The sequence below is a fragment of the Nicotiana sylvestris genome, chromosome 11, assembly GCF_000393655.2.
Source record: "Nicotiana sylvestris chromosome 11, ASM39365v2, whole genome shotgun sequence".
NCBI lineage: Eukaryota > Viridiplantae > Streptophyta > Magnoliopsida > Solanales > Solanaceae > Nicotiana > Nicotiana sylvestris.
In genome coordinates, this window is record NC_091067.1 from 96706571 (window position 1) to 96731958 (window position 25388).

The 25388-nt window shown below is 39.0% G+C and overlaps 3 protein-coding genes across 3 annotated transcripts; 1 reads left to right on the forward strand and 2 right to left on the reverse strand.

Moving 5' to 3' along the window:
- Positions 1 to 4139: 4139 nt before the first annotated feature.
- Positions 4140 to 8381, forward strand: LOC104234938 (probable WRKY transcription factor 4). The gene is made up of 4 exons (XM_009788590.2): positions 4140 to 4770; positions 6447 to 7159; positions 7263 to 7427; positions 7757 to 8381. Exons 1-4 carry the CDS (start codon positions 4345 to 4347, stop codon positions 8037 to 8039), a joined length of 1587 nt encoding a protein of 528 aa, XP_009786892.1. The 5' UTR covers positions 4140 to 4344; the 3' UTR covers positions 8040 to 8381.
- Positions 8382 to 13051: 4670 nt separating this feature from the next.
- LOC104234939 (uncharacterized) lies at positions 13052 to 14978 on the reverse strand. The gene has a single exon (XM_009788591.2). It carries the CDS (start codon positions 14555 to 14557, stop codon positions 13475 to 13477), a length of 1083 nt encoding a protein of 360 aa, XP_009786893.1. The 5' UTR covers positions 14558 to 14978; the 3' UTR covers positions 13052 to 13474.
- Positions 14979 to 23916: 8938 nt separating this feature from the next.
- LOC138881362 (uncharacterized) lies at positions 23917 to 24348 on the reverse strand. Its single transcript, XM_070161585.1, has one exon. It carries the CDS (start codon positions 24346 to 24348, stop codon positions 23917 to 23919), a length of 432 nt encoding a protein of 143 aa, XP_070017686.1.
- Between the last annotated feature and the right edge of the window lie 1040 nt (positions 24349 to 25388).

Genomic DNA, 25388 nt, shown 5'->3' on the forward strand with positions numbered 1-25388 from the left:
ACGACCCGGTACCGAAGATGAAGGCCCGTCCACAACAATAACAACAGCCTTAGGATTCTGGCCCCTTATCGCGACAGGTTGTTGGTTAATCATAGCAGTCGGGATCTCCGTAGATAGGGCGGACGTAATGGCTGGCTCTGTCTCTGCAGGCGGAATAGCATCGACTCTCACCTCAGACCCCGTCAATGGGAGATCACCCTTTGAACGTACCATGGCCGAAGGAGCCGTTTCAGACTCCACTAGCTGCCTTTTTGACGGCCCCTCCCCGTCTTCAGCACAAGAAGATTCCCCCATTAGGTAGGTGACAGGGGTCGGAATTTTAGTTCGAGGGGCAGCCTCCGTGCGCACAGCCACGGCCGTAGACTCAACTAAAGCGGCCCTCGATGAAGGTCGGGTAGTAGACCTTGAGGCAGGGCGAGCGGACGATATGGGCTGACGAAATGCTAACGGAGGAGCCCTCGCTCTCCGCATTCTCCCTGACATCGATGAATGTCACATAAGCAACAAAGTCAAAAAAAAAGAGGGGGGGGGGGAGAATAGCGGAAAGCAAAAATGAAATTACTCACCAGTAAGGGGCTTGCGTCCATATTTCTCATAGAAGGACGACCATGTGTGGACCCTCGCCGTATGAGGAAGGATGGCGTTCACCCAATCGCGGATACCGTCAACAGGTGCATGGGGTAGTTTCACGACTGTAAAAACAAAAACAGTTTTTAGTACTGCCCGAAGGAAAACGGTCGAGCATCATTCCGACCAAAAGTATAGAAACTTACGTGCAAAGTTCCATTTCACGGGGCACCCCGTAGGATCCTCCATAAGGTGCTCTATCCGCACATAAAAGTAGTTCTCACAGAAACGATGGTTGGCTCTGTCATCCATTCTCACTAGACTCTTCGTCCCTCGGTGGCGCATATGAATCATCGTGCCACGAATGAGTTGAGGAGCAAAGATATTGAGCATGTGCCTCAAATTGATCTCCCGACCAGCAAGCTCCGCAAACTTGAGCAGCATAAGGAACAATTTATACAGGTACGACGAAAGTTGGGCAGTGCATACCTCGTAATAGCGGCAAAAATCTACCACCAAGAGAGGGAGAGTAAGTGTGTACCCAACAACAAAGGGATATGTGTAGAACATGCAATACCATGGGCAGTCAAAATGAACTATGTCGTCCCCCACCGCCGACAGAATTTGGACGTGGTGAGGGATTTCCCACTTGGCCTTCAATTCTGCGATCCCCTCCTCATTCATAACAGAGGAAGCAGGTTCCGTCTCCTCCCCCGGGGGACTATGGAAATCATTCCATGGTTTCCCAGGGCGAGGCAAGATCTCAGCCGCCGTCAGAACCCCCTCATCTTCCACCACTTCTACCCCTCCAGTGGCGAGAACATCGCTTTCCGGCGCCAGAGTTGTGGCAGGATGGTCAGCACAAGAAGAATTACCAGCCATTTGTATCAATTTGATAAAACAAAGGGATGGAAGAAAAAAGAAGAGACTACGACGAAAGTTCCTTGCTAATCGAAGAAAATCAAAAATCCGAAGTATGAGGAGAAAAGAAGATTTGCAAAGTTCTTTCAAGTAAAGGCAAGGAAGTGTATCAATCTAATGGTGCTTTCCTTCTACTTATAAGAGAAATAAATTCCCCAAGCGCGAAACCCAGGAGTCGCCAATCAAAGCTGATAGGGCACGAAACGGTTTAATCCACTGGGAATGTGTGTGATAATGGTAGCAACCACGAGCGACGTTTCAAGTTAAATGATGTTTCGGAGGCCGCGACGGTCCAAGGGCATCGCAAGAGCGCCGTTACATTACTAATCTAAAAATCATACCCAAAAGGTAGATAGTCAGATTTCTCTTAGATGCGTAAAAATCATAATCCGTCTGCCAGGTCCGACAAGAGACGATCCCGACAGACGGAGGGACTAATTGTATTGGTCAAAATCTGACTGCTGTGGTCGACCCAACTAGGATCTCGTCCAAGCGGCGGGATAGTGAAAGACGCCACGATTTGCTCCAAATCATGTACTCACAATACCTGCTAAGTCGAAGAACAATGCTCAGGGAACGACGAAAACGGACGTGGTATAAAGTTGCATCGACCCAAGAACGTAGCAAGGACTCCATGACTATATATAGGGAGAGAACCTTCCTAGAAAGGGGGCCTTTTTCTCCTTTTCCTCTCCTTTGTAATCTTCTTAGCAAAAAAGGAGACAAAACAATTTTCCATACATTACGTAAACTGATTATCTCCATCGATTGGAGAAAGAAGAAATGAAAAACATCAATAAGATTGATCGCCCTTATTTTATCATTTTCATCATTTTTTGATTTGTCTACAAATTTAAAGTTTATTATGCTTGATTAAGATTTACCTCTTCATCTTCATTAATTGATTTAATCAAAAAGGTTTCAATATCTTTTGATCAAACATAACTAATATCTATTTTTACGTTAATTTTATTACTTAATTATGATAAATTAACGTAAGCTGGTGTATGCATTTCCCTTTGTTTGTCCGTGATCCGGTTGCATTTCATAACCTTCTGCTTTAATATACTTTTTTTTTTTTAAACTAGTCAGAAGATAATATTGATTTCAAATTTATGGTGATAATAAAATCATTTAAAAGTCGTACTAGTAAAACATGATAAAATCATTTAGAAAATAGATCAAATTTACTAAAGTGTACAATTATCCAATTTATCATTATGGGCTATGATTGTCATCCCACATTTTATAATTAATCCAATATATTTCTCAAAGAGAATTTAGTGGGCGTTTGGACAGGACATTTGCATTTATACTTGCTTTTTGGGCCACATTTTAATTTGTATGCTTTGCAAAAAAAAATTGCAAACATACCCACTTTTTCGCGTAACTTCAGCATACGGGTCTGAAGTAGCAAATACAATTACACAAATTTTAGCATTCTAGTAGACGACCTGAAGTGGCAAAAATTGCTGAACCAAGTGTGCTGAAGTTTTTGTTTGTTAGTTGAAGTTTTGTTCTCTATTTTTTGAAATTTTTGTTTGTAATTGCTGAACTTAAGCATTCTAGTAGCTGAAGTTTTGTTTTCTATTTGCTGAAGTTTTTGTTTGTAATTGCTGAACTTCAGCATGTTTTAGCTGAAGTTTTTCACGTAAACTTAGTGTTGGCTGAAATTGTTGTTTGTAATTGCTGAACTTAAGCATTTTAGTAGCTGAAGTTTTGTTCTCTATTTACTGAATTTCAACATGTTTTATGCTATCATGTAATTATTTTTTTGTACAGATAATAAGTATATCATAAGTAGAATTAGTAACTTAAAAAATTAGATAAATGATTTAGCACAACATGTTAAAATGCATTGATAATGTACAAAGCTGAATCCAACAAGTTACTATCATCTTTTTCAAAACTTACTTTAGAAAGTTATTTATAATTTATTTTTAAATAATCTGATAAACATACTTATGACAATCATCCCCATGAACTGAAGTTTCATAACCGTACCAACAGCAGCAGAAGAAAAAATAAGAAGAAGAAGAAAACGAAGGAGGAGGAGGAGAAATGGGGCTGGAGTTGTTTAAAAAATGGGTACAAGTTAAAACTTTAAAAAATGGGTATAGGTTAAATGAGGGCGACCAAATAGAGCGCCCCGTGCAATTTTTACGTTTGGACATAAGAATTGTAAAATTCCAAAAAGGTGAAATATTTTTTCAAGTGAAAATAGTATTTAAAATTTAGAGTTGTGTTTCGACATGAATATAATTTTGGGTTGTTTTGAAGTTTTGTGAGTGGAAATTTTGAAAAATAGTTTTTTGGAGTTTTCAATTTTCGAAAATTTTCAAAATATATTTTCAAGTGAAAATTGGAAAGTTTATGAATAAACGCTGATTTCGTAAAAAAGTGGATTTTTTTTGGAAGAAAAGATCTTTTTTTGTCCAAACGGGCTCTTAGACCCCCCCTCAAAAAAATAAAAAATAAAAAAATATAAGAAAGGGAATAAAAGAAGTAGAAAATAAAAATCAGAACAACAACAAAAGCTGCTGCGTGGACTTAAAAAAACAAAAGGAAAAAAGAAAAAAGAAAAAAGAAAAAACAGATCTAAAAGCTTTTCTTTCTTCCTTCTTTATGTAGAGTAGTGAAAGAAAGAAACTGAAATCGGCATAGCCACCCCCAGCTTTCTCCCGTCCCTTACTCTCTCTATACTTATCATTTCTATTCTAGAGAGAGAAACCAAAGTTGATCAGCGTACAGAGACAGGATAAAAGAACAAGCAAGAAATGTAATGATTGGTTTTTTTTTTCTATACGATTTTGTGTAAAAACCCGTAGCAAGTGAAGGTCAAAGTAATCAAAATCAATGGCTGAGAACGAAGCATCATCGTCAAGGGCTCCGATGCGGCCCACTATTACTTTACCACCGCGTGCTTCAGTGGAAAATTTGTTTATGGGCGGGCCGGGTGGTATCAGCCCGGGTCCGATGACTCTTGTTTCCAGCTTCTTCTCCGATCCGGCATCGGAGTACCCTTCCTTCTCCCAGCTCCTCGCCGGCTCTATGGCATCTCCGGCGGCTTTTTCCGGTCAACGACAGGGTTTTCCCCCTCCGCCAGAGATGACAGTGTCTATTTCAAAGGGAAAAGAGTCCGGTAGTGGGGATATGGATTTTGGGTTCAAGCAGAACCGGCCGTCCGGTCTGGTGATTACTCAATCGCCCATGTTTACTATACCGGCGGGATTGAGTCCGGCCCGTTTGCTAGGTTCGCCTTTGTTGTTCTCACCTGGCCAGGTAGTTACAAAAGTTTTCAGTTTTTTTATTTAATGAGCATTTAATAGACTATATGAGCTTAGCTAAGGGTTCTAAACCAGAATAATGAGAATTATCTGAATATTGAATCACATGAATAGAATGGAATGAATACATGTGATTGATATTGCTGAACCAATCTCAGCAGAGACAAAAAAAAGATATTAGATGATTTCTTTCTATTTGTCTATGCTTTGGTGGCAAAGTTACTCGGTACGTGGGTTGGTGGGGATTAACAGTTGCCCGGTGATATAGTTGAGGTGCGTACAAGCAAACCCAAACACGAGCGGTCCTAAGAAAAAAGAAAAAAAAATATAGCTGACCATAATTTATTTAAGATTGAGGCATAATGATTGATTGATTTGTGGATATGTTACCCTTAGCGTGGTTTGTGGATTGTGTGATTTAAGAGTTGCAGCATAATTTCGGTTATGGGGGTTTTCTAGATTCTTTGGGGTATTTAAACCCTGATTGGTCAAGCTTCTAGGAAAATATAAGTGCTTATTTTTCAAAAAAGTTGCTTATTTTGGAGAGTTCAAGTGTTTGGCCTGAATAAGTGTGCTTTTGAGTATTTGTAAAAGTTGTTTTTCTATTCTAGGGAAGAAGTTTAAAAATTAATTTCTCCTTAGAAGAAGAAGTAAAACTGTATCAAGAACACGTTCCATGTCTAGAGGATTTGCAGATTGGTCTGATCACCAGTAGAGGGCTGCAGGTCCTTGCGAGAAGCCATAGGCGGACTTCCCCACGAGAGAAAAGAAGAGAAAGAAGGTAGAGAGAAACTTTACACCGAGATTTGCTGGTTTAAAAGCCAGAATGTACTAAAATATGGAAGAATTTTCATTTCCAGTACTTTTAGAGAGGGGAAGGAACTGTCATTTGGACATTTTCTTGTTTCTCAAAGCGGAAAGCACATGTCCGTGTCAAACACCATGTCTGGTGCTCCTCTTTAGTCCAAACTATGAGTTTACACTTGCAATGTTAGCATGCCATTTTTCTTTTGTTGTGTTACCTTTTGACCATTTTTCTTTGTCACATGCTAGGTAATGGTAACTTAAGATTTTCACTACTTTTCCTACTCCACATCTTATTACCAAGTAGTATCAATTTTACAAATCAACAGATTGTAAATTGTCAAAACCTGTTCTTATGTCCCTGGTTAGGTTGGAGTTATGCTTTAAGAGAATATTGTATTTCGTGTATGGGGAGACTTTCTTTAATACAGGAGAAGAGCAGTCTGATTCCCTTCAGGCATTCCTTTAAGTATGGTAGTGAGTTGAGGCTATTGATACTGAAGTTTGAGATAATATGTGATATGAGATTCAATATCTTCTTTTTGTTGGTGCATAATATACTATATCTTCTGACAGTACATCTCATGAGGCTAAATTACTTCATTAGTTGGAACGAACGCGTTAGAGGAGTAGCTATCCTCTTTCTCTCTTCTATTCTCGAACACCTTCCCCCCTCCCCCTCCCCCTCCTCCACACACACACCCCACCACCACCCAAAAAAAAAAACCTTTTTCTTTCTTGACTAAATCAGCAGCAGGAAAAGATCTCTGTAAATGAACTGTTGCAACATGTACGGTGATGATGCTATTAGTTTAAATTGAATTAGCCTTTTCAATGTTATTTACGTATGGTTTTTGGACCATAAAGGGCCCTTTTGGAATGTCACATCAGCAAGCCCTTGCTCAAGTTACAGCTCAGGCAGCACATCCTCAGTCTCAAATGCACATTCAACCTGACTATCCGTCTTCTTCAGCAGCGCCTGCACCGTCCTTTTCACAGTTCCAGTCCCTAACCTCAAATGCCACAGCAAACAAACAGATACCGCCTCCTGCATCAGATCCTAATGTTATGAAAGAAGCATCTGAAGTTTCTCTGTCTGATCAGAGGTCAGAACCTGCTTCCTCTGCTGTTGATAAACCTGCTGATGATGGTTACAACTGGCGTAAGTATGGGCAGAAGCATGTCAAGGGAAGTGAATATCCTCGTAGTTATTACAAGTGTACACATCCAAATTGTCCAGTCAAGAAGAAGGTTGAGCGGTCTCTTGATGGCCAAGTAACTGAGATTATCTATAAGGGCCAGCACAACCATCAGCCGCCTCAATCTAGTAAACGCTCGAAAGAGAGTGGAAATCCAAATGGAAACTATAATCTTCAGGGGCCATCTGAACTCAGCTCTGAGGGTGTGGCAGGAACTCTGAACAACTCCAAGGATAGCATGCCTTCCTATTCATTAAGAATGACGGATCAAGAATCCAGCCAAGCTACACATGACCAAGTCTCCGGAACAAGTGAGGGTGAGGAAGTGGGTGATACTGAGAATTTAGCTGATGGAAATGATGAACGTGAATCTAAGCGAAGGTAATTTGCTTCATCCTTGGCACAACATTTGAAGTGAATATTTTTATAGCCTTGTCTATCTTCATAACCCACTGTTCTCCATCTCTACAACTGCTCCTTGCAGGGCCATAGAAGTACAGACTTCAGAAGCAGCTTCTTCTGCTTCTCACCGGGCAGTTGCAGAACCTAGGATCATTGTTCAAACAACAAGCGAAGTTGATCTTTTGGACGATGGTTATAGATGGCGGAAGTATGGCCAGAAAGTTGTAAAAGGAAACCCTTATCCAAGGTAGATTTATGGTTAAGTGAACCCTAAATAGAATATATCTGGTTATGAAGCATTATGAGTGTGAAGTTACCTTCCTGAATCACCTGCCACTGTCAGAAAAACTTTCTGCTTGAACACATTTTTTTTTGCCATGATCATATTAGAACTCTTTGTTTGAAACTCATAGTCTGAATTTTGCGTGGTACAGTTGGACCATGTTGTATTTACGTGCAAGAACAAAACAGGCCAATCAGATATCTAGATGACTTCTGTGAATGCATAGCCAGATGCTTATCGGTTATTTTGCTTGCTTTGCTAACATATTCAGTATACCATATTATTCTCTGCAGAAGCTATTACAAATGTACCAGCCAGGGATGTAATGTACGGAAACATGTGGAAAGGGCCCCGAGTGATCCAAAAGCTGTCATAACAACATATGAGGGCAAACATAATCATGACGTGCCTGCAGCTAGGAACAGTAGCCACAACACCACAAATAATTCTGTGTCACAGATGAGGCCACACAACCCCGTAGTTGATAAACAGGATGCAACTAGAAGAATAGGCTTCTCGAACAATGAACAGCAACCTATAGCACTGCTACGGTTAAAAGAAGAACAGGTTACATGATTTTTTGAGCTTCAGTCTTGCAAGGAATGAGAGAGGAGTCTACTGAAAAACTTTTGCCAAACTTGTCTCAAGATGGATCTATTTCGTGCATTTGAAGTCATAATGTTGGTTCACTCACCCAAAGTTAAATGAAGGAAACATGGTATATAAGTTTGTTGATACCAAAAATGATAGGTGAGCAAGGTGTGGATTGAATATACATTGTAAATTTTCTCAAGAAGGGCATAGAGTAGTATATTATTTGTATTCTTTCTGTAAATGCTCTTGTATAACATGTTTTGGCTTTTTATGGCGGCACAAACATGGTTGATGATTGATATACATGGTTGCAGTTGGTGTTAATCCCTTTGATCTGATTTATCTTGCTATTTTTCAAGATTTTGTAATAATATTCTGGGAGACTTTTCTGTATTTTTAGCAATCCTGCTGGCGTAACTCTCTACCACTTTTGGAGGTGGAGTTACAACATCTTTAATCGGCTTCGCCTTTTGTCTGAATTTGACCAATGGTGCATAAAGTTGTTGGAAAGTCTAATCTAGTACAATCTTTGTATCTATGATCATCTCAATATACACAATGACAGAATTTGAGTTTCTTGAAGTCAAAAGCTCAAATCTGGTAATATACATGTTCACTTTCCATTTCACACCATAGTTTTTTTTTTCTTGTGAGTTGTGGCTAAAGATTGCAGGTTTCATCTACAACTGTACCCTAAATTCCAATCAACACAATTTTCAACAAGAGTCACAAGTTGAGGTATCTGGCCGTGATTTACATAATCAACCATATTCAATCGGATGCAGCACAAAACTCTCTGGTAGCTCCTCTGGCTTCTGTGCCTGCATTATCCAAAAACTCTCAAAGCGGAGAAAAGGGTTTTGGGGATAGTTAAACCTGATCAATGATTCCATGCTTAAGCTGTTCGCGAAAAGCATCAAGTCTTTCCCTAGATATGTAGCTGAAACGATGAACGTCAATGTCAATCTCAAAGTAGTTGTTCCCCTGCACAACAGGTAACTGATGAAGTTCAACCAGTGGCACACAGAATACCAGATACCTCAGATTACAACTTTGAGTAACCCTCATCACCAACCCTAGAACAAATTATTAAACATAAAATGAAAAAAGTAACTGCAAACAAGAAGTAGTAGTCATTTAGAGGGATGGTTATGAGATTACAACCTAAAGAAAAACTATAATCCATGTACAACTTCTTACAAGAAAGTACCAATATGATAACTGTTTGCCTTTTAGCAAATGGTAGGATGGCTTGACATAGTTGAGGGAAGTGGAATTCAATTTCAAGAATTCTAGGCTAAGTAATGAATTTTTCACCAATAAGCCTACCCTTGAGGATGAAGATCCTACCTAATTTGAGACAAGTATTTTTAGAAACCACGATAGATAATTTGGGACACAGGGGTACCACTTATAAAGTAGGAATGTTCTGTTCGGAGTCCTTGCTGGAACTTTAGCTGGTCATCACGGTTCAACTGCTTACTAGTTTTTCACTATACTAGAGATTGGTTTTTTGGTAATTGGTTTCCATCTTACTCTACTATAACATGAGAACTTCCCTTTTAAGGCCATGATTCTCCTTCTAGTTCTAATCTTGTGCATGGAAAATTAGCAAAAACAACAAACCCAATATAATCCCACAAGTGGGTCTGGGAAGGATAGTGTGTACGCAGACCTTACCCCTACCTAGAAAGTAGAGAGGTTGTTTCCGATAGACCCTTGGCTCAAGAAAAGATGAAAAGAAAGTAGCAGTAACAAGCAGAAATAATAGCAAAAACCAATTCTGGAATAAAACATGTCAGACATAGAGACATTACAAGGATTGAACATGTCATTTTTGTACAATTCTCATTAATTGACTATTCGGAGGTCTATAAATGGTTTTTTCACTTTGGACTTGAGATTGCAGCTTATACTTCAGTGATCAACTGTAATCTTTGTGCTAATCTGCTGCTTTATTGAGAAGAAATCCTCCAGGGACATCACATCACCTCCGTACTAGGAAGCAGTTTCTCTATTGTTCCCTTTGTTATTATGGTGGTGAGTGTTCTGGTGTCTTGCCCTTATGTCATGCTGTGACGTTTCAAAATATTGTCTAGGGATATCATTTCATCCAATGATTTCTGTAGTGATACTAATATTGTCTCCTTTTGTCTTTTTGTTTTCTTGAGTCGAGGGTCTTTCGGAAACAACCTCTCTACTCCTTCGGGGTAAGGGTAAGGTCTGCGTACACACCACCCTCCCCAGACCCCATTAGTGGGATTTTTCTAGGTTGTTGGTTTGGTTTATCAAGGCTTTTTATGTCTAAATTTATGTCAAACTAAGTACCTAGAAGTTCAATGGAGAAGAGTCCAGCAAAACCACTTGAGTTTGTTCAGTATATGCTATTTTAGAAGACAATGTTTTAGTAGTCTTACTTCAGTCAGTTTGATGTAGTTCCTCCTGGCACTGTATCAGTCAGTCAGTTCATTTTGTAAACATGCAATAGTGGATGAAACAATCAAGAAAAAGAACCCTGCTTCTGTGAAAATCAGTCCACATACATTAGCACAACTAAATGCAGAGGATGTTCCAGAGGCTGTTGTTGAAGCAAGGAAGAGATCGAAAACTATCCAGTCAGTTGTGACAAGGAAAGAACTTTATGCCCTTGAAACAACTTAGCAGTTTAGGAAGTAATGGGAAAGAGAACAAGCAACCGCGTTCATTTCCCAGCAGAGCTACCTTTTAAATCCTTGACTAGAATTCCCATTGATATAGCTCAAAGCAGTAGAGATTCCAAGGTCACTGAAAGACTGAGCTAGCGAGTCCAGCCAAAAATTGCATGTGATGATTTTTGTGATATACTATAACCTCCAAAACAGAGGAACATCAAAACCATCATATGCAACTGGGATAACCAAACAATTCATCAAAATAAAATGCCAGTGGCTTTGACTTTAGCGAATAAACTGCAATGTGTCCACATTAGACTGAATGATGCAGATGCACTACATTTCGCAGAAACTCTTGAGAAAGCACAGAACTGTATATGCAGAGCACAAATATTTCCTGCATCAAAGATTGAACCATTGTCGAATCCACTCCCCTATACCAGTGCTACACTTATTCACAACTCACAATACCTTCTTCAGTCTCCCGAAACTTTTGGCATTCCTAACACATATTGCCAGAAGCTGTATACTTTGAGGCCTTAAAAGAATATCCAGTCTCAGGCTATGTTGCGCGGACTCTCCAAAATACTGCCGCACCCGTGTCGGATTCTCCAAAAATACACTGCTTTTGGAGAATCTGGCATGCACCCGGCGATATTTTCGGAGAGTCCGAGTAACATAGGTCTCAGGGCAGACCACTCCACGATAGAGTACTCATGCGCTTTACACCAAATAAATGCAAGTTAAACCACTTTAGATAGAGATCCTCAAGGCAGCATAATGCTCTTGTGATACTGCAAAGCACCAACAGTTGTCAATACAGCACCCTTCCAAAAAGTGTGCCCTTTAGAATCTTTACACTCCAAATCCCCAGAAGACTATGAGTCCATGACAAACAAGTTTGAACAATCCTCCAAGTATCAGAAAAGCTTGTATGCTAGCAATCTGGCTGTCGACAGCTTAGGAACTAAAATTGGATGTGTCGTGATTTTAGTGGAAACTGGAGAATAAGCTTTATACAGTCTAAATTACTGTAAAAGATCATTAGTACTCAACCTGCCAAAAAATGATGATTATTGCGTACAATCGACCCTTGTGGTCCGGCCCTTCCCCGGACCCCGCACATAGCGGGGGCTTAGTGCACCGGGCTGCCCTTTTAGTTACTTGGGGACTTCAGCTTCCAAATGAGAGATGAAAATGGGAAAGCTCTAGGAACTAAAGCCTGATATGATAAAATAAAGATCGTTAGCAAGTGAAGGTAACAAAGCTTTCCACACACTGAATCAAATAGGCAAAGGAAGTCCAAAAGATTCAAAGTAACCCCAAGTTCTGTATATATCAGCCATGGGAACATTTTGAGGTTGCAAGAAATATATATATTCCTTACTTAACTATGGCGAGATATTCTGGATGATCCTTAAGAGTTTCTGCATTCTACACTACACCCCATATTCAGAAGTAAGCAAAATGATGTTCAACCTTTCAATCATATATTTTGCTACTTCTGTAGAAAAGGATGTGCCAACATCTTTAAATAATTTATGTCTGACCTGCAGCAGGTTATCATACAGATGAAGAAGCTGGTGCTTCCACTGTCGGAGAAATTACAAGCAGCACGTTGAGATGTTTCAGAAAATTCATTTAGGCAGATCTAGAATTCCACTGTTGCTATCAATTGATAATGCAGTATTTGTGTCTCTTTGACACTGAAAGCAGCTGTTGCCTGATGGATCAATCGATAATATAGACGAATGCCGAGTTCTTTCACATCTTAGTTGAACAATTAATTCATACCTGACTAATTTGCCATTACTAAAATAACACCTTGCCTGTTCTCAAGTTCAAGATGTCATCTTCAATCATTACCAATTTTCCATTGATTTCCTAATGGCACACTCTATTGGCTTAAGAAGATTGTTTTTGAAGACAAAAGGTGAGCATGTTCTTTTAACAAAAAGTAACCACACAGAGAGAGATGCATAAAACCAGATTCAGGAGATTGACCTATTATAGTCATGGAAAACTGCAACTAAAGCCCCTTCCAACCACCCCCCCCCCACCCACACACACCCACACACACATAGAAGAGCAGAAAGTGGCTGTATTTCCGGGAAACAACTATTAAGAGACAATTTCTAAACAAAGAAGAACATTTATAAAAGCCATTTCAAAGCATCAATTATTGAGCTTTAGGGAAGTCTCAAGACATTCCCATTAAAGAACTGCACTCTATTTATTTTCATAGTTACTTTATGCTTTCAAAATCTGGCCAATTAACCACCAATAGTCACATTAATTTTCACTCACAGCATCACATGCAAACTGAGACAGACAAGAGATCCATGAAGGAAAACTTCAAGGGTATAGATTTTATTTCAAAAGAGAAAGAAAGAAAACTTCAAGGTATCTTTACAAATTGTGAATGACGAAAAGTACATTGTTTGAACTTTTCAAATCTCAGCACAGGTTTTCTACTGTGTAAAAATCCAAAATTACCATCTCTCAAATGATTTTCAACTGGTAATACTTTATCAGACAACAAATCCATAAAGAAGCTATTTACGATGAAGTGGTCAACGAGGCTAAACCACATAAATAATCCGCCTTCAGCATCTGATAACTTTCTCCAAGAGGAATTTAACTCATTCCTTATTTTTCAAGAGAGGCACAAATTGAATGTGAAGCAAAGGTTCACGTAGTAATTCCTCCGCGACAGAAACAACTGCCGGTAACTTCAAGGGCCATAAAATCAACTTTCAAAACATGTTATTGGACTTCTGCTAATGCTGAGGAAATTGTTAAGGCTTCTAGTACAGGCTGACTTTCTTCACTTGAGGTTTCCATTCTATACGATTTACAGCTGAAGTAGAAAACTGTGCTCATCATGGAGTCGATAAGCATCACAAACGAGTACAATAGTACCAAAAGAGGCCCTTCCCATAATCTTGAAGATCCATCTCCATAGCTTATTGTCTTCACCCTATGCTCAAACAAACCCTCCACAATCGCCATCCCAATAGTCGATCCAAGAAATATTAGAAGTCCAACTTGTGTCTGCCCCTTGATCAGTGAACTAGACCGAAGCAATGCTTGTGGTCCAGATTCATCCTCTAAAACAGATATCACAATCGCAATGTTGCAGATAATAATAGCATTTGCTAAAATAATCGAGAAAATCATCCCTACTACCATCGCGGGGTACAAGATCAAGTCAGGGGGGAACCCCATGATCGAGAAAGCACTGCTCACGGATACAACAAGTACAATAAACAACGTGAAGCATCCAGAAATCACAGTACACACCCACAGGTAAGTCAGAACAACCCGTTTCCAAATCTTGGTCATAATCACATAAAACTTTTGCGAATCAAATTTTTTCCTCGAGTAAGTGCAATCGACTGAATAAACTATGGCAGCTTTTGACAACAGCGATAAAGTAACGTACAAAGGGAAGCACATTACAGCTGAAATGACAACTTCAGAGAACTTTTGACAAGACTGTTTGATAAATGGCTTCAATGGAAGCCCGCTCGATTTGGCAACGAGCAACAACCTTATGGTCAGTCTCTTAACTAAGGAGTGATTAACCAATACATTAGATAAAACAACAGCAGAGACAGGGCAAATTAGCAATGCAGCAATTGCCATGAAACCTATTGAATTATACCTCAAAATTCTCACAGTTTCCCTCAAAATCTCCAGTGCATTCAGTGTCTGAAAATGGTGATCTGTGTGTGAAACCGTATCAGTTAATTCCAAGTCGAAATTTTGAGGATGTGGGCCAGCATTTTTACCTTCATCAGATGTAACAGAGTTCACTCTAGGACTCAATCCACTGGAAATTTCCATTTTTGACAAACCCCAATTGTTCTTTACAAACAAAAATTACTCCACAAGAGAAGCTAAAAATAAAGGAATACAAAAACAAATATGTTTGCTGTGCTAATGCAATTTTACATGTCCCTTTAATCAATAGTATAAAAGGGATTATAAAAAAAATCAATCTTAGATCTGTGTCTAGGTATTAGCTCTAAAAAATGTTACCCAGATCTGCATAAGAAAAGCATCATGGCTCAATGTGGAATTGGCAATTTTATACATACAGTGTAAATTGGATGATATTCTTGTGAAATAAAACGGTACTTAAAACGTATATAAGGAGCTGATCTGGATCAGAGGAATGAACAGAAGAAGAGCGAGTGGAAGTGGGGGGAGGGGTATGATTTGAGTTTGATTAAGGAAAGAGATTTATTAGATGGCGAGGGATGAGCGGAAGTATAATAAGTTTTATTTGTTTATACGCCCATGGTATTAATCATAACTAATTAATTCGTATTGTTACGTCAATTTATAAGTTAAGATAGATTAATTAGTATTGTCGGCGTATAGGGGATTGTGTAAATATTTTACAAGAAAGTGTGGACTTAGGCCTCGTAAGATGATCACGTTTTGGTTCCAGGAAAGTTAGGCTTAGGTTATGGAAAGAAGGATGATTATCTTAGTGGACAACGTACCAAAAACTCAATTATGGAGGATTTTCCCCCATATATACTACTCATATTACAAACTATTTTATTCTATTTAACCTAAGTTTATTAATTACCAAACTAACTATTTTGTTTACAAATTTATATACATTACATCTTAAAAGTGTCCAATACCTTAATTGTTACCACGATTAATGTCACTCTTTAACGAGTTCAATTACATTTTTTTTCCTTTAGCTCTCTTTTCTCCTCTCCTTTTTCCTCCGTTGCCTCCCTCCTATCCTCTTAATCCCTCTCGATTGAGATTCGGCCATCCTCCATTTCTCATCTCTTTTACCCAAAGTGCCAAGAAACCATTTCAAACACCACCTTCTTTGTCATGCCGAAAATAACTAACTACCGGGCTAACCATTGCCAGTGACTAGGCGAAAAAACCATGGCAACAACCTCCTCCTCAGTTTTTCTTTTTCTAGTAAATCGAGCAAGAAAAAAAATGTATTATACAATATACAACTTATTTATAACTTTCGTACAAATTTAATACCAATTTTTTTACATACGATAACATATAACTTAGATATAAATTTCATATAACTAATCATACTGTATGCAACTTATTTGTAACTTTCATACAACATTCATACAAATTTTATACAATTACCGTAGCGCCCCAATTATTTTTTGAATTTAACTAATTTGAAGCGCGTTATTGGATATAGGAACTATCATTTTTGCGTGCATAAAGAGTCTATGGACTAGTACAATATTATGTGAATATGATAAAGAGTGTACGAGGTGTATTTAAGGTAATGTAGGGTTTAAGGAAAGCCTTTGGGCCGAGCCAAATTGGAAACTCTACGACGGACTAAAGATTCAAACTAGTTCACACAAGACCTAAGTTTAAACTAATATAATTGTTGAAATACAAAAAGTTATATTGTGAAATATATATCAAATTAAAGATCTTGAGTCTAATTTTCAACGGTTCAAAATGTTCGTTATTTGGACACCGATACTAAAAGCTATGGTTATTGAACTGAAGAATGTTTGGTAGCAACGTTTAGCGCCCAATTGGGCACTAGACACCACTTTTCGCGCCTAGTCTAGAGCATATTTTTGGTCAGCGCTGTAAGTATATCAAGGCTCTACCTGTAACAATCACCTGAAATCTTCGAAAGCAAGTAGGGGCAGCCATTGCTTGCCTTATTTTGGGACCAAGTGATGGAACTCCTCTCCACCCTCTCCTCATAGGTTTCAACCTCACTAATCAAAGTAAGTTCCTTGAGTTATTTTGTATTCCATACAAGTATTTAATTGGATTATCCTAATCAACATGAAATTTGTTTAGATTCTTGAAATCCACCAAGAACACTTAAGAGAAATATTTTAGGGTTTCACCAAGAGGTATATTCTAACTTTCTATGGCATCTTTGAGTTGTTTATGAGTATTTATGATATGAATAGATATTTGGGAGTATTGGTTGGTGAATGGCGGTCATAAATGTATAATCTAACTTGACATTAATGGTATTAGGTGGTTGGTAAAAGGGATAATGAATGGTAATATTAGGACTTTAATATAGGTTTATATGATCCAAATAGGTATAGTAACATCATTGTTGAGGTTCTTAAAGCGATTATATGCAATATCACTGAAGGGGGTTAATTTAGTAAGCTTGAAGAATTTAATCTAAGTGTTGGGTACCTTGTGGATTAGATTGATATCGCTGGATTACTTTGTTGATACGTGTGAGTCATATATGTAGATTATGAATTGTTGGCGTCATTGATACATTGGGGGCAAGATTTGAAAAGCAATTTGAGGTACGCTGAATTTACTACACTCAGAGCTTTTTTCTAAACTCATATAGAAATGTGATTTAGAAATATTCTAAATATGAGTCCTAACTGTGGGGGCGAGCGAGTTGTAATTGCACCATCTCTTGCATCGTAAAATATTTAAGTGCTATTAATATTATTTTTTGAAATGTAACATTGTTTTGGTTTTAAAAACTAAATAAAAAGGAATAACACTTCTGATATATTGTTAAATAGAAACACAGGATTTGTAAAAAAATACTTTATATTTAATCTTTTCACACATGGTTGATTTGGCTATGAATACCAAAGGGTGATTGTAATTATTTCTGGGAGTTATTTGAGTTTATCGAGATTGGCCTTGGATACTTTTCCTCATTAGGTTATGAAACTAGACGTGCCGATGTAGGCGTGCAACCTACTTTACGGTTTGGAACTATGGTAGAGTACGTCCCATAAGGGAGGTATTATTATGCTACTTTATTAGCAGAACTAAGTCGGTTCGTGCGGCACAACAATGAGACAACCTGAGCAAGTAAGGTATATAATACTTACCACTAGGTATATAACCTAGTTAATTTTTTTTAATATCGGTGATGGTATAGTACTCCCGGTGAGATGAAAAATCTTACTTGATTTTGTTAAAGCTTATGCGAAAGAAAGACTTTGAAGTATGTTTTACATTATCTACATATTAATTGATATAAATATTCTTTTTTATATCAATTATTTATGCATATTCATATTTCCTTGATCTTGTCCCATTTCTTTTTGAAAAAAATGGTTCATGATTCGTACTAGGCATTTGGAGCTTAGGCCCATAGTTAAATTTTATTTATGTATTGTAACGACCTGAATGGTTGTTTCGAGTATTTTAGTCCCTATCCCCTATTTACTGCCTCCTCTGTGCTATATTGTGGTTATGAAACTTATCGGGGTATTTGGTTTTGGTTTTAGGTGAGTTTCAGAGTGAAATAGGACACATAGTCCCTAAGTTGGAGGTTTAAGTTGAAAGAATTGACCGTAGTTGACTTTTACGTAGACGACTCCGGAACAGAATTTTAACGATTCCAATAGCTTTGTATGGTTATTTTGGACTTAGGAGCGTGTAAGAATATGAATTTGCAGGTCCGAAGGTTGTTTCGGCATGAATTGGCGAAAGTTGGAAAGTTGAAGGTTTGAAAAGTTTGATCGGGAGTTGACTTTATTGATATCAGGGTTAGATTCCGATTTCGAAAGTTAGAATAGGCCGTTCATGTCATTTATGACTTGTGTGCAAAATTTGAAGTTAATCGGAGTTGTTTTGGTATGAATCGGCGTTGGTTTCAAAATTCGGAAGTTCATAATTTTCATAGGCTTGACTTTGGGATGCAATTCATAGAATCGATTTTGTTTGACGTGATTTTTGGTCTCGAGTAGGTTTGTTATATGTTTTGAAACTTGTTGGTATATTCAGATGGGGTCCAGAGGGTCCCGTGTGTGAAGTAGATTGAATCCGGATCAAAATTGGACTTCTATGATTGCTGAAGTTGGGCTGTGTCTGGTGAAATCGCACCTGCGCATTTTGGGTCGCAGGTGAGGCACCATAAGCCTCCTTTAATCCATAGGAGCAAAATTTGCCTTGCCCAACTAGGACCGTAGGTGCGGTCATTTGTCCGCAGAAGCGGACTCGCGGATGCGGAGGCTGCCTTAGGAGAAGCGAAATTTGGGGAGTAGCTTTGGGCGTGACCACAAATGCGGTCGTTTCTCTGCAGAAACGGGCTCGCAGGTGCGAGCTTTTGTTCGCATAAGCGGAACTCCTGGATTTAAGTTGGAATCACACCTGCGATGGATTTTCTGCAGGTGCAGCGTCGCAGGTGCGACCCCAGGCCCGTAAAAGCTAGGGTCGCTGGGCAGAAAGGTCTTGTTCGAGAGTTTGATTTCATAATCCATTTTTGGAATTAGAGAGTTTGGTGTGAGGTGATTTATTGGGAGATTTTCAAGGAAAACATTGGGGTAAGAATTTCTAACTCGATTTTGGTTAAATTATACGAACCTATTGTTAATTTTATCATTTAATTAGTGTTTTGAGTTGGAAATTTGGGAAAAAAATTGTGAAACTTCTTAGGCTAAAATTTGGGGATTTGAAAAGCGATTTGAGGTCGGAGTAATTTTTATATGGTTGGACTTATTATCGAATGGGTATTCGAATTTTGTAATTTTGATCGGGTTCCGAGACGCAGGCCAGGGTTGACTTTTTGAGCTGACTTTTTTATTTCTTTGCAAAGATTGTAATTTTATTGTTCGAAATAGTTTCCTATAGTTTATATTTATAGTATAAAGTTATTTTGGCTAGATTCTAGCCGTTCGGAGTTGGAAAGCGAGGGAAAGACTTATTAGTGGATTGAGTTAGCATGATTTGAGGTAAGTGTCTTGCCTTGTGTGGGGGAATTACCACTTAGGATTATTGTTGTTTGTGATAACTGTGATGTGTGAAAGCCGTATATGCAAGGTGATGAGCGTGTGCACTGGCTAACTATGAAAATTATCGATTTTAGCTATGTAATTTCCTTTCATGCCTTAATTGAGTTATCTTATCATGTTATATTTGTATCATTAGTCTACTTTCACATGTTCTACTTGTCTTATCTCTTACTTGCTAATTGCTCAACATGTTTAGTTGAAGTTCTTGTTTTCTTTATTCCGTATTCATCATTTAACCGTTGAACTCCTTACTTGAAGTTGTCATTCTTGGAATATCTTGCTGTTGAAATTGGTATTGAGTTATAAAGGCCGTGATTCACATTGAGGCAAAGTATTAAATTGTGAAATACTATTCTGTAGTTATTCACTTCCGGTTGTTATTGTTGAGCCTTTGTGTATATTGTGGTTGATCCATGGGCTCCCTATTATGAAAGTACTGTTATTGTTGATTTTTTGGCAAGTTGTGATATTGGGTGCGATTTGTGATACATTATAATATTGATACGCATACAGTGGTATGAGATTTTGGGGTTGAAATACGTGCGGTGAGATAAGGTAGGCTTGATACGCCTGGCTAGTAGGGGAACTACTAGAAGCCATGGGGTGCGATAAAGAGGCTAAAATACGGGAATCTATTTCGGGAAAAATAATTTTTAAAACTAAATGCAAGGCTCCCGTAGTGCTACAAGGAAAAGTTGTGATTTATTCTTGTGATTTGAGACTACGGGGCGGTACCTCAATAGTGACTCTTGTTAGTCTTCCTCTTTGGCTGCACTTGTCTTTGGTTGTTTTGTTTCCTTAACATATCATCCCTTGTTTCTCCGTGTTGCATAATTTTCTTTAGTTCCGTGTAGCTAACCTTAATGTGCTATTTTGTTATTTCAATTTCATGTCTATTATTTCTACACTGCCATATACTCAAACAGTTTTTCTTGTTTAAATCCAGTAGGGCGCTGATCTAACCTCGTCATTACTCTACCGAGGTTATGCTTGGTACTTACTTGACACCATTATGGTGTACTAATTCTATGCTTCTGCACATCTTTTGTGTAGATCTATGTACCTCTTACCAGTCCCGGCATCAGTGAGCTGAGTTCGTACTTGGAGACTTCAAGGTACACCTGCCGACGTTCGCATACCTCGAAGTCACCTTCTATTTATTTCTATATTTTTCCTTCTTTTATTAGATATAATTGTATAGGGATGACTATGATACCATTGTAGATCTTGTGACTCGATATCACCAGCTTTTGGGGAAATTGTATATGTTGAGCAGCGTAGTTTATTCTATACAGATGTTGAGTATTTGAGAGTTTATTTGTTGTTATAGTTATATTCCGCATGATTGTTAGGCTTACCTAGTCTTAGAGAGTAGGTTTCATCACGACATCCTACAGAGGGAAATTGAGGTCGTGACATGTATTCAGGGACTAGACCTGAGCAGCTCAAGCCCCGTGGATAAGACAACTCCACATCTCCAGTTGTTACTTTTGGTGAGATTTTATTACTATTCTTTTGAGTTCCTACTTGACTATTTCATTTCGTGTCATAGAGATCTTATAGACAGTAGTAGTGTTTATTTTTATTGTAATCCTGCGGTTACTCATATGAAATACATGAATAAAACTCTCACGACCAAAATTTCCCTCCGTAGGTTATCGTGACGGAACCTAGTCTCTAAGACTAGGTAAGCCTAACAAATATGCGGAATAACTGAAATTAACTTAAATATCAAACATCAACATCTATATAAATGAAGACTGCAACTCAATATGTACAAATCCCAAAACCCGGTGAAATACAAGTCACAAGCTCTAGATACAGTGTGGAACGCTCCTATGCATCACTGTCTATAAGGTAAAAAGGAAATAAAAAAAGAGAACATGAAAGAAGGGGACTCCAAGGCCTGCGGACGCCGACATGTATACCTTGAAGTCTTCGAACTGAGCTCGCCTCCCTGGTGTCGGAAAGGTAGGAGGTACCCAGATCTGCATAAAACGATGTGCAAAAGCGTATCATGAGTACATCACAACAGTACCCAGTAGGTGCCAAACCTAACCTCGGTAGAGTAGTGACGAGGTCAGGTCAAGGCCCTACTAGAAAATAATGAGAAACAAGGCAGAAGATATAATGATATAATAAAATGGCAGGGAAATGAAATAAAAAGAATGTACGGGAAGTAACAACACGGAATTCAAAGAAGACAAATACAACACGTAAGGAAGCAGGAATCTTACAAGTTAAGGAAAACAACAACACAAATACAACAACTAGAGAAAATTAGCAGGGGCACTCCCGAGGTACCGCCTCGTAGTCCCAAAAGTAAATATCTCTCAAAATTTCTTTATAATAATAACCACACGACAGAAACCTCGTGCCACGATAACAATCCACATGGAAGAAACCTCGTGCCACAATAACAATCCGTACGGTAGAAACCTCCTGCTACAATACAACCTCGTGCCACAATAACAATCCGCACGGCAGAAACCTTGTGCCCCAATAACAATCCGCACGGCAGAAACCTCGTGCCACAATAACAATCCACATGGTAAAAACTTTGTGCCACAACCAAACAATCACCTCAACAATAATTACGAAAACCAAAACATAGCAATTGAAACAATGATATTTCAAGCAAGGAATCCCACATTTAAAATAATGAATATGGCATCAAGAAAGTAGGTAATTCAATTAAGCATGTAGCATAAATTGCAAATAAGGGATAAGGCAAGCAAACATGTGAAATTAGGCTAAAATTGATGACTACACGTGCTAAAGTAACCTAGTTAAGGCATAAAAAGGAAATTACTTAGCAAAAATCGAAATTTCCAACACTTAGCCCGTGTACGCACTCGTCACCTTATATACACGGCCTTCACATATAGCAAATTACCATAACATTACCAAATCCTAAGGGAATTTTTCCCACACAAGGTTAGACAAGTCACTTACCTTAAACCTCACTCACTCAATCAATAAGAAGGCCTTTCCCTCAACTTTTCGACTCCGAACAACTCAAATCTGGTCCAAAGCAATTACATACTATAAATATAACTATAGTAAAACTAATCTAGATAATGAAATTATGAATTTTGCAAAGCATTAGAAAATCGCCCCCAAAAGTCAACCCAGGTCCACTTCTCAGAACCCAACCAAAATTATAAAAATCGAATACCCATTCGATATTGAGTCCAACCATACAAGAATTTTCCAAATTGGAACTCATTTCGTCTTTCAAAACTCACAAATTCGGTCTAAGAACCTTACACCTTCCCCCCTAATTTTCAACTCCAAAACACAAATTATAAGGTGTAATTAACAATAGATTCATAGGATTTATACAAAAAATGAGTCAAGAATTCTTATCCAAATGCTTTCTTTGAAAATCCCCTAAAATCTTGCCTCAATCCGAGCTCACAAAGTCTCAAAGGGAAGAAATCAAACCCTCGTTTTCCCCCTTTTTCTACCCAGTAGTGTTGCACCTACGACCTCACTGATTATTGCAGGTGCGGATTTCACTTAAATCCCCAGCGTCCGCTTCTGCGAGCAAAGGGCCACACCTGTGCGTGCGCGCGTGCGACAATTGTTTCGCACCTGTGACCTTAGTCGCTTCTGCGCATCACCTCACCGCAGAAGCGAATCCGCATCTGTAAGCCCTTGCCTGGGCTGCCTTCTCTGCTTCTACGTTCACTCAAGTGCACGTGCGCGTCCACACCCGCGGTCGTAACCTCCGCAGGGGCAATTACACGAGAAGTTGGGAGCTTCCAAACTATGAACCGATCACGATCCGAATCGCACCCGAGGCCCCGGGACCTCAACCAAATATACCAACAAGTCCTAAATCATCATACGAACTTAGTCGAGCCCTTAAATCACTTCAAGCAACACCAAAACCACGAAATGCACATCGATTCAAGCTTAATGAACTTTGAACTTCTAACTTCTACATCCGATGCTGAAACCTATCAAAACACGTCCGATTGTCCTCAAATTTTGCACACAAGTCATAATTGACATTATGGACCTATTTTGACTTCTGGAATCAAAATCCGACCTGATATCAAAAAGTCCACTCCCGGTCAAACTTTCCAAAAATCTTTTAACTTTCCAACTTTTGCCAATTAACATCGAAATGACCTACGGACCTTCAAATCAACACCCGACACGCTCCTAAGACCAAAATCACCATACAAAGCTATTGGAATTGATGAAAGTCCATTATGGAGTAGTGTTCACACAAGTCAAACTACGGTCAACTCCTAGACTTAAACTTCCAATTTAGGGACTATGTGTTCCATTCTACTCCGAAATTCTCCCGAACCCGACACTAAGCACCCCGGCAAGTCAATAACCACAAAGTGAAACATATGGAGCAATAAATAGGGGCTCGGGGCTTATACTCTTAAAATGACCGACTGAGTCGTTACATCCCCCCTTTTAAAACAAACGTTTGTCCTCGAACGAGTATAGAGACATACCTAAAATGGTAAAAAGATGAGGATAATGGCTACACATATCATGCTCGATCTCCCAAGTCGCCTCCTCAATTGGTTGACCCCTCAACTGAACCTTCATTGAAGCAATGTTCTTCGACCTCAACTTTCGAACCTGCCTGTCCAACATAACCATCGGCTCCTCAACATAAGATAGATCCTTGTCCAACTGGACTGAGCTGAAGTCTAACACATGAGACAGATCGCCGTGGTACTTTCGGAGTATAGAAACATTGAATACTGGATGAACAGCAGCTAGACTAGGTGGTAGTGCAAGTCTGTAAGCCACCTCTCCAACCCTCTCAAGAATCTCAAAAGGCCCAATATACCTAGGGCTCAACTTGCCCTTCTTTCTGAACCTTATAACACCCTTCATGGGCGAAACTCGGAGCAAGACCCTCTCCCTAACCATGAATACAACGTCGTAAACCTTTTGGTATGCATAAATCTTCTGTCTGGATTGGGCTGCACAAAGTCGATCCTGAATCAATTTAACCTTTTACAAGGCATCCTAAACCAAGTCTATACCCAATAGCCTAGCCTCGCCTGGCTCGATCCAACCCACTGGAGACCGACACCGTCTACCATACAAAGCTTCATACAGGGCCATCTAAATGCTCAACCAGTAGCTGTTGTTGTAGGCAAACTCCGTAAGTGGAAAGAACTGTTCCCAAGAACCGCCAAACTCCATCACACATGCATAGAGCATATCCTTTAATATCTGAATAGTGCGCTCGGACTGTCCGTCCGGCTGAGGGTGAAATGCTGTGCTCAACTCAACTCGAGTACCTAACTCATGTTGTACGACTCTCCAAAACTGCGATGTAAATTACATACCCCGATTAGAGATGATAGATATCGACATTCCATGAAGCTTGACAATTTCGCAGATATAAACTCGAGCCAACTGCTCAGAAGAATAAATAGTCACCACTGGAATGAAATGAGCCAACTTGGTTAACCTATCCACAATAACCCAAACTGCATCAAACTTCCTATGAGTCCGTGGGACCCTAACCATAAAATCCATAGTGATCTGCTCCCATTTCCACTCTAGAATCTCTAGCTTCTGAAGCAATCCACACGGATGCTAATGCTCATACTTCACCTGCTGACAATTTGGGCACCGAACTACATACTCCACTATGTCCTTCTTCATTGTCCTCCACCAATAATGCTGCCTCTAGTCTTGATACATTTTTGCGGCACCTGGATGAATGGAATACCACGAACTATGAGCCTCCTGGAGAATCAACTCATACAAACCATCTAGACTAGGCACACATAGCCTGCCCTACATCCTCAGTGCATCATCATCTCCAATAATGACCTCCTTAACATCACCATGCTAAACCATGTCCTTAAGGACAAGCAAATGAGGGTCATCATGCTGATGCTCTCTGATACGATCATAAA

Bases quoted from the DNA above. Each gene is read 5' to 3' on its own strand.
- LOC104234938 (XM_009788590.2), top strand. From the start codon at position 4,345: ATGGCTGAGAACGAAGCATCATCGTCAAGGGCTCCGATGCGGCCCACT. The intron at 7,160-7,262 runs GTAATTTGCTTC...TGCTCCTTGCAG, and splicing joins GAACGTGAATCTAAGCGAAG to GGCCATAGAAGTACAGACTT. The intron at 7,428-7,756 runs GTAGATTTATGG...TATTCTCTGCAG, and splicing joins AAAGGAAACCCTTATCCAAG to AAGCTATTACAAATGTACCA.
- LOC104234939 (XM_009788591.2), bottom strand. From the start codon at position 14,557: ATGGAAATTTCCAGTGGATTGAGTCCTAGAGTGAACTCTGTTACATCT.
- LOC138881362 (XM_070161585.1), bottom strand. From the start codon at position 24,348: ATGAAGGGTGTTATAAGGTTCAGAAAGAAGGGCAAGTTGAGCCCTAGG.